General features: G+C 39.8%; 1 protein-coding gene across 3 annotated transcripts; it reads left to right on the forward strand.

The window, feature by feature from the left end:
- Positions 1–498: 498 nt before the first annotated feature.
- On the forward strand, positions 499–6,279 carry ZBED8 (zinc finger BED-type containing 8). Of its 3 annotated transcripts, XM_006073456.4 has the most exons (4): positions 499–927; positions 1,759–1,836; positions 2,613–2,654; positions 3,846–6,279. In XM_006073456.4, the coding sequence occupies exon 4, from the start codon at positions 3,895–3,897 to the stop codon at positions 5,677–5,679; it is 1,785 nt and encodes a 594-aa protein (XP_006073518.3). In that variant the 5' UTR covers positions 499–927; positions 1,759–1,836; positions 2,613–2,654; positions 3,846–3,894; the 3' UTR covers positions 5,680–6,279. The 3 variants fall into 3 exon arrangements, with proteins under 3 accessions (XP_006073518.3, XP_006073517.3, XP_044803307.2); XM_006073455.4 differs by lacking the exon at positions 2,613–2,654; XM_044947372.2 differs by lacking the exons at positions 1,759–1,836; positions 2,613–2,654.
- The last annotated feature ends 5,581 nt before the right edge of the window (positions 6,280–11,860 follow it).

An 11,860-nucleotide genomic window follows, 5' to 3' on the forward strand; every position in this document is an offset into this window, starting at 1 on the left:
ATTCTCATCAAATTCACCCACACGCTGTAATTAATGGGGAGATGGGGGCAACCAGCATGGGCAAGAGGACACAAGCTCATCCTCTACCATTTGATCTTAGAAGAATTTACAGCTTGTCTCATTTGCCTGGATGTTTAGTTTGGAAGTAGAATTAACTTCTTTCTCTTCTTCCTCATTGATTCCACAAAGAAAATGGTTAATTATTGGAGCTTCATAATCGCCAAGATCAAAGCCTGACAATATAAATTTTTATTTCTAGCGCTCTGAATGTTAAAAAGTAGAACTATGTGGCATGTGGCTTTACAGTGCTTTTCGTCCCTGAGATTCTACGATACATCTTCACTGCAGACAGAACATGCAGAAAATTCCCAGCTCCACGTACACAGCCTGAAAACAGAACCAGCGCGCGTGCTCCTTCCTGGAGGCGGCGGGGAGGGGGGGTGGGGGGGGGCGGGGGCGCCTAGCTGTTTGCCAATGCGCCTGCGTGCGAGGATTCGCCTCGCCCTGTCTGCGGGCGGGAAGGCTCCAGGAGAACCCGGATGGAGCCCGGCGCGGTAGGAGCGGGGGACCCTGCGGCCGCAGCTATCACACCGCGCCCCGCAGGGTCCTGTTCTGGGGTCGCACCCGAGAAGCCGCCGCCTAGACTGGTTCCAGCTCCCGGAGGCTGAGCCCCAGCCTGAGCGGAGAGGGAAGTGGAGCCCGATACGGGCGCCTAAAACAAGCCCGAGCATCCCTTGGGCCTGCGCCTGTGTCTCGGAGCCGTCGGCTGGAGACCGAGCAGTCTTCTTCCCGCGCCACCGGCGTCCTTAGCTCGCCCGGGCAGCCTCCTAAATGCTCCGTCCTTTATAATACACCAAGCCTTACCAGTTACGAGCCCATGTCGTTTACTTGCACGCTCATAATTAAACCTCCCAACAGCCCTATAAGGTAGGTACTATTGTCATCCCCAGTTGAGGCATTGAAGCTTGGACAGGTCCCAGCCTCTAAGTGACAAAGCCAGCATCCCAGGCGTTTGCCTCTGGAGCATTTGCTCGGCTATTGCATTCCCGTACCTTCTCTCCTGGTTTTTGCTTTTAATAACGTAAAGATAGTGAATCTTCAATCTTCTTCCTCCCTGGATACCAGCACCTACCATGGACTGGCATAGGCAGAGACCAGGTAGAAGTCTGATTGTGTTTGGTTTGGTGTTTAAGGTTTACTGCCGCACTTGGGTGTTGTTACTGCTGACACAGATGTTTTAGCCTTCCCCGGGTGTTTCTGTTGTATGAATGTTTACTTGTAACTGACTGATTTTTGTCTCAATTGTGATTCTGTTTCGTATCTGCCCTTCATAAACTTGCAAAACATTTTACTCTGTTGCATCTGTTCTTTCATTCTGCATCTTCAGATGGCTTTCAGCAAATTCTCAAAAATCTTTCTGAAAACTAATTCTGTCTATCTTAGTAAGTAAGCCTTTTTGTTTATTTTACTGTTTATTATGGGAAATTTCCAGCATACATAGAGTGAGTACGGTGTAATGATGTGTGTCCATCATCCAGCCAACTCAAGACCAGTCCTTTTCTATTTCTACCTGCATTGCGTGTGTGTGCTGAAGTACTGTATTTCAGAGAGCCCAGACATCATTCCACCAGTAAATAATTAAGTCTGTGTTTCTAATGATGAAGACTTTTAAAAAACACAACCATACCATGATCACAGTTTCAGTTAATAATAATTCCTTAATAAGATGATGCTTTTTTTAATGTTTACATATTTTAGGGTATTGTGATTGCTAAATACCACAAAGGAACAAGTGAGAATTGTGAGATTCTATAACACAAGAAAGCCTCTTGGGCGGTAAGTTCATCTTTGAGGATCTTAAAACTTCTTGCTACCTATTCTCCCTTTTTGAGGGGGAGGGAGAAGAATTTTTCTAAAAATTCTCTTGTTCCAAACAGGTAAATCTTCAATCAAAATATATGTGAGTAGCATAGAATGGATAGGAATGTACTCTTAACTCATCCTATAATTTCTAGTTGGAAGTCATTAGAAATAAACCTGAAGTAAAGAAAATCATTTGAAGTAAAGCTTTCTCCATCACTTTCTCTGTACCCCCAAAGTATACATAACAATATACAGAAAGATAAGCATTTTTTTATGTTCATCTCATAATTCTGTTATCAGTTAGGAGAGGTTCTAAACACAGTCTGCCCATGATCTCCTCACTTGACAAAAGAAAGCTTAAGATCAACTCGGTCTTTACCGACTGGCAGACATCTTTCAATTTTAAACTGGTCAATAGCAACCATATGGTAGATCAACTTGCTAGTTACATAGAAGCACAATTTACAACTTGTTATTCTTGGCAGAGCCTCTAGCAAGCTAGGGCTTTAAGTAAATATTCTTGGCTTACTTACTTACTGTGATTTTCTTATGGCTAAAGTGGGTATTTGGATTTCAGTGTACCCCTGTTACATTATTTCAGCCATATTCTGTGGTACAGAACTTTGGGAATCATTTATATGGGAGACAGAATTGTTTTCTAAGGCATATTTGAGCCTACTTGTGGATTATACCATTACTCATTGCTCAGGAGGGAAAAGAGAAAAAGAAAAACATATTTTTCTTTTTAGGTCCCTCAGCTTTCATAGGAAGTTGTCATCAACTCAGAAAAGGTAAATGGGTCTTAAAGCATTTAGTGTTTACTTAGCAACCTAGAATATCTATAAGGCTAGGAACTGGCCTGAGGATGTCTTCATTCCTCTAAATCTGTCTGTGTACTTGGATATGTATCAGAATCACCTGGACAACTGTATTTTAAATTCTCTTGTCCTACTTCTGGAGAATGATGATGTATTAGTTCCGAGGTGGTACAGGGACATGTTTTCTTTCAGAAGTGCTCCCAGTGATTGTGCTAGGCAACCTCGTTAAGAGATTTCTTTTCTGGGTACTATTCAGAAAAATTATCTAAAACACTTTATTTAGAGTACATATTTGGGGCCCCTACTCCAGAGCTAGGGGATTAGAATATCTGAGTGTAGGGTCCAAGAATATGTATTTTAGCAAGAGACTTAGATGATTCCTCCATTTATTTAGTAAACTAAAGAAAACCTGCCTTCTACACCCTTTCCTACTATAATTAAGGCTTTTCTTCTATGAGAAGACTTTTTCTGAAATTTCAATAACAAGAATAGTTGTGTTTCTCCTGAGCCACTTGTTTTGCTTTTTTATATGACAGTATGAATCACGGACTGATAGTGCGTATCCTGCTTCTGGGTCACACGTGGCTTAGTCAGACCTGTTTGAAATTCTCTGCTTAGGTTGGAGTCAAAGCCACTCAAGGATCAAATAGTTTTACAGACTATTTGATTTAAATCCTTATATATTAGAAAGAACTAGCCACCATATCAGAATCTGCCCTCAGAGTATTTAGTGACGACTTCCTTCTCCATTCACTAGTTTATAACTGGGGGTGTGCATGCATCTCTAGCATAGGATGGAAGGGAGGGATGACAGTGAGATGCCTTTTCTGGGGATACAAAACGTACCAGATTTGTTTGGAATATACATCATTGAAAACAAAGTAAGCCATAACTGCATCTCACCAGTAGAGAACTTACAGGGTATTCACAATTTGCATAAGCCCTAATCTCTCATATATAACTTGCTGGCAAGGTGTTTGTTCCAAGGCTTTAGCTGTGAGTTGCTCGATTTAAGTTGTCATATTGTCATGGCTTACTTTGAACTGACATGTTACAGGATATTTATTGACATGTACACAGATGACAGGATGGCATGAAAAGTGGCTTTGTTTTAATTCAGTTAGCCACTGGTTTTTAATGTCTGGGTTATATTTTACTTCCAAGCAAAAGTCTTCAACATCTGTGGAATACTGCGCGAGAAGTTTGGCGTGCCATGTCGAAGAAACGCAAATGGGACGATGACTATGTTCGTTACTGGTTCACCTGTATGACAGAGATTGATGGAACTCAGCGCCCACAGTGTGTGTTGTGTAACTCGGTATTTTCAAATGCTGACCTCCGACCATCAAAACTGTCTGACCATTTTAACAGACAGCATGGTGGTATAGGTGGGCATGATCTCAGCAGCCTGAAACATGTGCCAGTGCCAGCTGATCAGAGTGAAACCCTGAAAACATTTGGAGTTGCATCTCAGGAAGATGCCTTACTACAGGCATCATATCAGTTTGCATATTTATGTGCCAAAGAGAAGAATCCTCATACAATAGCTGAAAAATTAGTGAAACCTTGTGCACTGGAAATAGCACAAATAGTTTTGGGACCAGATGCACAAAAGAAGCTTCAGCAGGTACCCTTATCAGATGATGTCATCCATTCTAGAATTGATGAAATGAGCCAGGATATCTTACAGCAAGTTCTAGAAGATATCAAAGCCAGTCCTCTTAAAGTGGGTATTCAGCTTGCGGAGACAACAGACATGGATGACTGCAGTCAGCTGATGGCATTTGTGCGATACATAAAAGAGAGAGAGATTGTAGAAGAATTCCTGTTCTGTGAACCACTGCAGTTAACAATGAAGGGAAAAGATGTGTTTAACCTGTTCAGAGACTTCTTTTTGAAACATAAGATAGCACTCGATGTATGCGGCTCTGTTTGTACTGACGGTGCCTCTTCTATGCTAGGAGAAAATTCAGAGTTTGTTTGCTGTGTGAAAAAAGAGGTACCTCATATCGTGATCACACATTGTTTACTGAACCCTCATACGCTTGTCACAAAGACATTGCCTACAAAACTGAGGGATGCTCTTTTTACTGTGGTGAGGGTAATAAATTTTATCAAAGGGCGAGCTCCAAATCATCGCCTGTTTCAGGCTTTTTTTGAAGAAATTGGAATAGAGTATAGTGTTCTCCTTTTCCATACTGAAATGAGGTGGCTTTCCCGAGGCCAGATACTTACTCATATTTTTGAAATGCATGAAGAAATAAATCAGTTTCTTCACCACCAAAGCAGCAATTTAGTTGATGGCTTTGAAAACAAAGAGTTTAAAATTCACCTCGCATACCTTGCAGATTTATTCAAACACCTAAATGAACTTAGTGCATCTATGCAAAGGACTGGAATGAACACAGTATCAGCTAGAGAGAAGTTGTCTGCCTTTGTTAGGAAGTTTCCATTTTGGCTAAAGCGGATTGAGAAAAGAAATTTTACCAACTTTCCTTTTCTTGAAGAAATTGTTGTTTCTGATAATGAAGCTTTATGCATCGCAGCTGAAATAACACTACACCTGCAACAGCTGAGCAGCTTCTTCCATGGCTATTTCTCTGTTGGAGATCTTGATGAGGCAAGTAAATGGATACTGGATCCATTTCTTTTTAATCTGGACTTTGTCGATGATGGTTATTTAGTGAAAAATGATCTTGCTGAATTACGAGCTAGTGGCCAAATCCTAATGGAATTTGAGACAATGAAGCTTGAGGATTTCTGGTGTGCTCAATTCACAGTGTTTCCCAGCCTGGCAAAGACAGCGCTAGAAATCCTTATACCATTTGCAACTACATACCTTTGTGAGTTGGGATTTTCATCACTTTTGCATTTTAAAACAAAGTCCAGAAGCTGCTTGAATATGAGGGATGACATCCGTGTGGCTATTTCAAAAAAAGTTCCTCGTTTCTCAGATATCATTGAACAAAAACTACAGCTCCAGCAGAAGTCACTGTAAAATGACAAACTTTTTGTGTATAATTTTTAACATATTCTTAAGTCCACTGTAAAATTAAGCTATAATTCTCTCTCTTTTATATTTATGATATACCAAATCCTATGTTTTAGAAAGTTTAGCATTTTTAACTTTCGATTTTCATGTGAGACGTTAAAATATGTTTTGAGAATAAGAGCACAAGCAGCAGAAAAGATTAAGTGCTACTAATACGTAGGATTCTTCTAAGTATCTGTTTAACCTTTTGATGTGATACATATAAAAAAGACACCCAAGCACTGGAATATCCAAGCTACTTGGTATAATAGGCTATGAATAGAGCCAAGAGAAAAGAGAAGACCTCCCAGAACACACCATCTCACATTAAAAGTCAAAGTCAAAGGATGAAATGACATACTGAGTCCTCCCATGTGCTTGAGGGTTGTTTTAGGGACGTAACGTTATCAGAAGAGGATTATGAAATGTTATAGTGAAAGAAAGGATGATCCTAGTTAATATAAGATTTATTTTTAAATGTATTATTTGGAGTTAGTCTCAATGTCCATTCCTCTGGTTCTGTGCTCTAAATTCCATGACACTAATAAACATCCTGATATCTTGGTAGTCATTCCTTGTCTTCTTTTAAGTTACATCTAGACTCCAAGTCTTTGGGGCAGCTAAAGAGGAGATCCTAGAGCCCTGTTCAAGAAATTCTAATTTAACTGGCCTGGGCCAAGGAGCTTCATTCTCAACCAGCTTTCCAGACGGTTCCGATGGATTCTTTGGCCCTCTCACCTCACCTTATTTTTCCTACACTTAGTTTTCCTTTGCCCCAGTTTCTTCACTTATTTTATACCTTATGCTATATGTATTTTTCTAAGATTAAAACTTTTGAATAGATCAAAATATAATAGAGAAATTAACATGAAGTCACTGTAGTAATTCAAGGCCACCAAAAAAAAGTCCCCGTGGAACTCTAGGTTTATATACTTTCCTGTTTGATAATTTGGCTAGATTTGTTTGTAAATGTAAAGAAACTAGGATTTTTATTTCAAAAATAAAATCATACAGTTTTATCCAAGCACTGTATGCTCAAGGCTGGAGAAGAAATGAGTCATATGAAAAGCCACAGTCCCCTTCCTACCCAGTTACCTTAACAGTTGCTGTTTTAACAATTTATAGTCCCCCCAAAATATCTAAGTAATATGTTACACCAAATACACATGTGCCAGTTTTGACTTATAAGAGTCAGAAGTTATATATTGACTCCTCTAGATAATATGTAAGGACTGAATTTATAAAGCATCCATCTCCTACTACTTCCAGTTTTTTGTCATGGCAGTATTAATTTTATTTCATAAATTGATTCTTCATAGCCCTTTGAAGATTTTTTTCCTTCTAGGAATTTCTCACATGGAAAGAATCAGGGGTGTCCACAAAGTTTATAAGGTGGGTAATCATAGCATTTTTGAAAAAAATTTTTTTAACTTGAAGGGGAATGAAGTCTATCAAATTTAGATGCCACTTGAGTATGCAAATTGAAATTTATATTTCCTACACAAAACTAAACTTTATCCACCAAAATGCTTTATCAATGAATATAAATACACCCCTTCTTTTCTATAAAAATTTTAGTTAGAAAATATAAGTCCTAATTTTTCCTAGTATAATCTAACATCAAGAGCAGTAGGAGAAATTTCCAAAGCTAATACAGGAAAAAATCTGGAAGAGTATATATGGAGTTTAATATGTATGCATATCTAAAGATAGGAAGGAAGTAGGGATGGGAGCAAAGGCATGAATGAAGCCTGGGACTTAACAATACAATAGCAAGATTAGGATGAAGTGCCAAAAGCAAATGACTTGTGATAGCCAGCCATTAGTCCACTAGAATTTTCTCTTAGACTAAATTCATTAATTTCTGCTCTGTAACAAAAATCCAAAGGACATTCTAAAGGCAACGGCTAACCAAGTTCTTCATTCTTTTTTAAATTCTAGAACAGTTCATTTTCCTCTGATCAAATGAAAGAGACTGCAGTGTCTGCGAAAATGAAAACTTGAATTTCTTTTTTTAATTTAAAAAATCTTTAGTGGTACATATATTGGCAGGTTTAAGTCCTATATGTTGTTTCTTTTTCTTCCAAGGAAGAAATAATTGTTTTTCTTATATTTTCACAATATGATGTCATTGATAATTGCAAAAAGTCAAGATGTATAAAGTATAAAGACATAATTTTATAACCAGCAGATGTCACTCTTAGTGGATGATTGGTTAAAAGCAAACTTACTCTCATTACAATTTTCCCAAATATCTGATTTTCAACATCTTTAGAAAAGGGGTGTGAGTCTGGAGCTTCCAGTTGTCAACTTCCCTGCCAGAGGGTGGAGCCAGCAGAGACAAAGCCAAGAAAAGGAAAGAGGTTCCTTACAACGTTGTTTCCGCACCTAAATGCATTATACTTTTTTAACTTTTTAGTTCTATAAACTGATTCCCTCTTCTGCAGTTTCCTGTCACATGCAACCGAGAGACTTACTTCATATACTTGGTTTCCAGTCTTACTTTTATGAGTAAATATGGCGAATAGGAAAGTTTTTACTCCATTAATTTTACTATCAATTTTGGACAACTCTTACTTGTCCCCTATAAGATGAAACAATTGGACAAGTTTTCCCTAGGAAACCTTTTCTTTTTTTTCTACAGAGGTCATATTTCATCTGCTTAATTTTTGAATTTTGATGGTATGACATAGTAGACCCTTTCCTAGATATAAATAGAAAAATAGACTTTTTGTTTGTTTGTTTTTTCTTTTTGGTAATGGCATCAGCTTGGTTTCTGGAGCAATCACAGTTCTTATGTATCATTTCCTTCTACTAACAAAAGACGTAACCTAGAATTTTGGACACTTTCACCCTTTATCAGGTTTACTCTTTTATTCTGGTAAGAAAGAGACCTTTATCTCTAATGCTGTATTATGAAAAGTCTCAAACATACCAAAAAGTTGGATGAGTAATACAGTGGACACCCATATGGTTATTTTCTAGATTCAAAAACTGTTAACATTTTGCTATAGTTATCTGTTTATATAAATGTATAGGTGTCCCTGTACCCAACAGAGTCCAGTAAGAACAGAAACTGTACCCATTTTTAAATAGTATCTACAATGAAGAATCACTGACCTGCTACTAGATAACTGGAAAGGCAAAAGGGGATACTGAGGTGTCACAGAGATAATAAATGCACGAAACAGCTAGCATTAATAGGGCTAATAAACAAGAGGCTGACATTATTAAGACACAAGCTTGAATTGAGGGGTCCCTTGAAAATGAGGCTCAGGTGTCTGAGGAAGAGGCCCTGACTGGTATTAATGTCTTAGGAGCTCATAAGTCTTAAGAATGGGTGCTGTCTCTAAGCATGTATGATGAGGCTGGCTCCAGAAAACACTGAAAACCTAAACCAACTGTTGCTCCTAAACTAACTCTCACTGCCAGGGTGAAGAATCGCTGCACAGATGATGTCGTCAGCAGTAGGAAGCAAAAGAGGAAGGAGCAAGTCCCTGGTCCTTCCTCTAGATTGCTACCATGTCTCTTGTTTACCCCTTATTTACAGGGCCTAACAGAAAGCTGGATGATAAAGAAGTGTACTTTGCGAGATCCCAGCCCCAGCATGACAAAGCAAATGACAGGAAGTAGAGAGGGTGGGTTTGAAGTTGAAAGACAGTAACTTAGTAACCAGCACAGGCCATCTTTTTGGCTGCTCATCCTTCTATCCATAATTGAATCTCTATACAATGAACATAGCTTTGTGGTTCTCGTAAGATATAACTGTCCTCTGTACAAATAAAGATGCTTTACCTTCTCCCTAGAATGAGGAAACAGAAGTCTTAACTCCTCCCATTTAGTAACAGTGCCATTTAATTATTCTGTTGCCTAAAAACTAGCCCCAACAACCAACTTTTTTGTGTGGGCTTGAGTGGGCAAAAAAGAAGTTATAAATCATCTCCAGGTATAAATCATCTATCTCACTGTTACAATAAACACTAAAATAAATAAAACAAACTACCCTAAAACTCCTCAGATACATGGTTACAAAACAACACTATTCATCAGGATATGCCATGCCTTGAGGAGACCAATTTCAGGCCCACTGGCATTACCCAACAGCACAAGCCAAATAAGGTCAGTAGCAGTCTGAACTCCCAATTCAGTAGAAACACTGTTAGGTCCCTTGGTGAAGACATTCCTCCCTTGGGAACCAAGGGAGCCCCAGTCACAGCAATGGGAAGCAAAAATTCTGTGAATTCTCAGGTGTTCACCCCCTGATTCCCAGACTAATGTATTCTGGCTTGGTGGATAAAAAAAAGTATATTCATTGGTGACCAATACAAAGCATAATTGCATCCTATAAGAACCTTAGCTTTTAGATTTGTTTTTTCCATTGCAAGTAACAGTATTAAGTAGATCATTCTGTCATTCTAACAGACTAGGTGCTTCTGAGTGATCAAGTACATGACAAGACCAATAAATTCCATAGGTGTCAATCTGTTGCCACACTCTGTTATGAATGTCTGTGTCCACTCCCAAATTCATATGGTGAAGTCATAACCCCCAATGCATAATATTTGAAGATGTGGCCTTTGGGAGGTAAGTTAGGTTTAGATGAAGTCATGAGGGTGGAAGCCTGGCCCAACGGGATTAATGCCTTTATGATAGTCTTGGCTCTGTATCTCTGGTGCACAAAAGTCATGTGGGCACACAGAAAGATGGCAGCCTCCTACAGCCAAGAAAGGTCAGAATGAAACCTATCTTGCCACACCTTGATCTCGGATTTGTTGGCCTCCATAACTGAGGATTTTCTGTTGGTTAAGCCAGTCAGTCTATGGTATTTTCTTATGGCAGCCCAAGCAGATTAACACGCACTTCTTTGCTGCTGCTTGATAAGGTTCAGTGTGGTGCAGGATACAATGACACAATAAAGCTGGCAGAGGCTCTGAAGACGAAGCTACATCCAGATGGTGTGTCTTTTTCCAGTGAGACTAAGCAGCTGCCTCTTCCAAGATAGAAGGAATCTAATGTAATAAGTCTATCACCAGGTGCCCATGTTTGGGGCTAAGTATTGGTCTCTGCAATTGGCAGCTCAGGCACTCAGTGGGACAGGGAGGAGGGAGATCCATGTTGTTGAGCCTCCATTCTTGCCAATGTGGCCATTGCTGTACGTGGCCCATGGGGATTAGGATGATTGGAGAAAGGCTGACTAATCACTGCAAAGTACATCATCTTGTCCTCTTGATTACTGAGAGCTTCCTCTTCATTAATGTAGGTTCAGCAAGGCCAATACGAAGTCCTCGAGCCAAAGGCAGCTGTCACAGGAATAGGCCTGCTGTTGATTAAAGTGAAAGAGGAGAGTGAAAAAGCTGGCTTAAAACTCAATATTCAGAAAACTAAGATCATGGCATCCAGTCCCATCACTTCATAGCAAATAGATAGGGAAACAATGGAAACAGTGAGAGACTTTATTTTGGGGGGGGGCTCCAAAATCACTGCAGATGGTGACTGCAGCCATGAAATTGAAAGACACTTGCTCCTTGGGAGAAAAGCTATGACCAACCTACACAGCATATTAAAAAGCAGAGACATTACCAACAAAGGTCCATCTAGTCAAAGCTCTGGTTTTTCCAGTAGTCATGTATGGATGTGAGAGTTGGACTACAAAGGAAGCTGAGCACAGAAGAATTGATGCTTTTGAACTGTGGTGTTGGAGAAGACTCGAGAGTCCCTTGGACTGCAAGAAGATCCAGCCAGTCCATCCAAAAGGAAATCAACCCTGAATATTCATTGGAAGGACTGATGCTGAAGCTGAAACTCCAACCTGATGCAAAGAACTAACTCATTGGAAAAGACCCTGATGCTGGGAAAGATTGGAGGTGGGAGAAGGGGACAACAGAGGATGAGATGGTTGGATGGCATCACCAACTCAATGGACATGAGTTTGAGTAAGCTCCAGGAGTTGGTGATGGACAGGGAAGCCTGGCGTGCTGCAGTCCATAAGGTCACAAAGAGTCAGACACGACTGAGCAACTGAACTGAACTGAGTATCCCTGCCTCTCTCAGTCACTTGCTGGGAACAGCTCATGGGAAGTGTGAACCAGCCCAGGTGCAGTGGTGTGCATCAGAGGGCAGCAGCTAGGGCTTTGGTTAATTGTGTTCC

The sequence above is a fragment of the Bubalus bubalis genome, chromosome 9 (assembly GCF_019923935.1).
Source record: "Bubalus bubalis isolate 160015118507 breed Murrah chromosome 9, NDDB_SH_1, whole genome shotgun sequence".
NCBI classification, from domain to species: domain Eukaryota; kingdom Metazoa; phylum Chordata; class Mammalia; order Artiodactyla; family Bovidae; genus Bubalus; species Bubalus bubalis.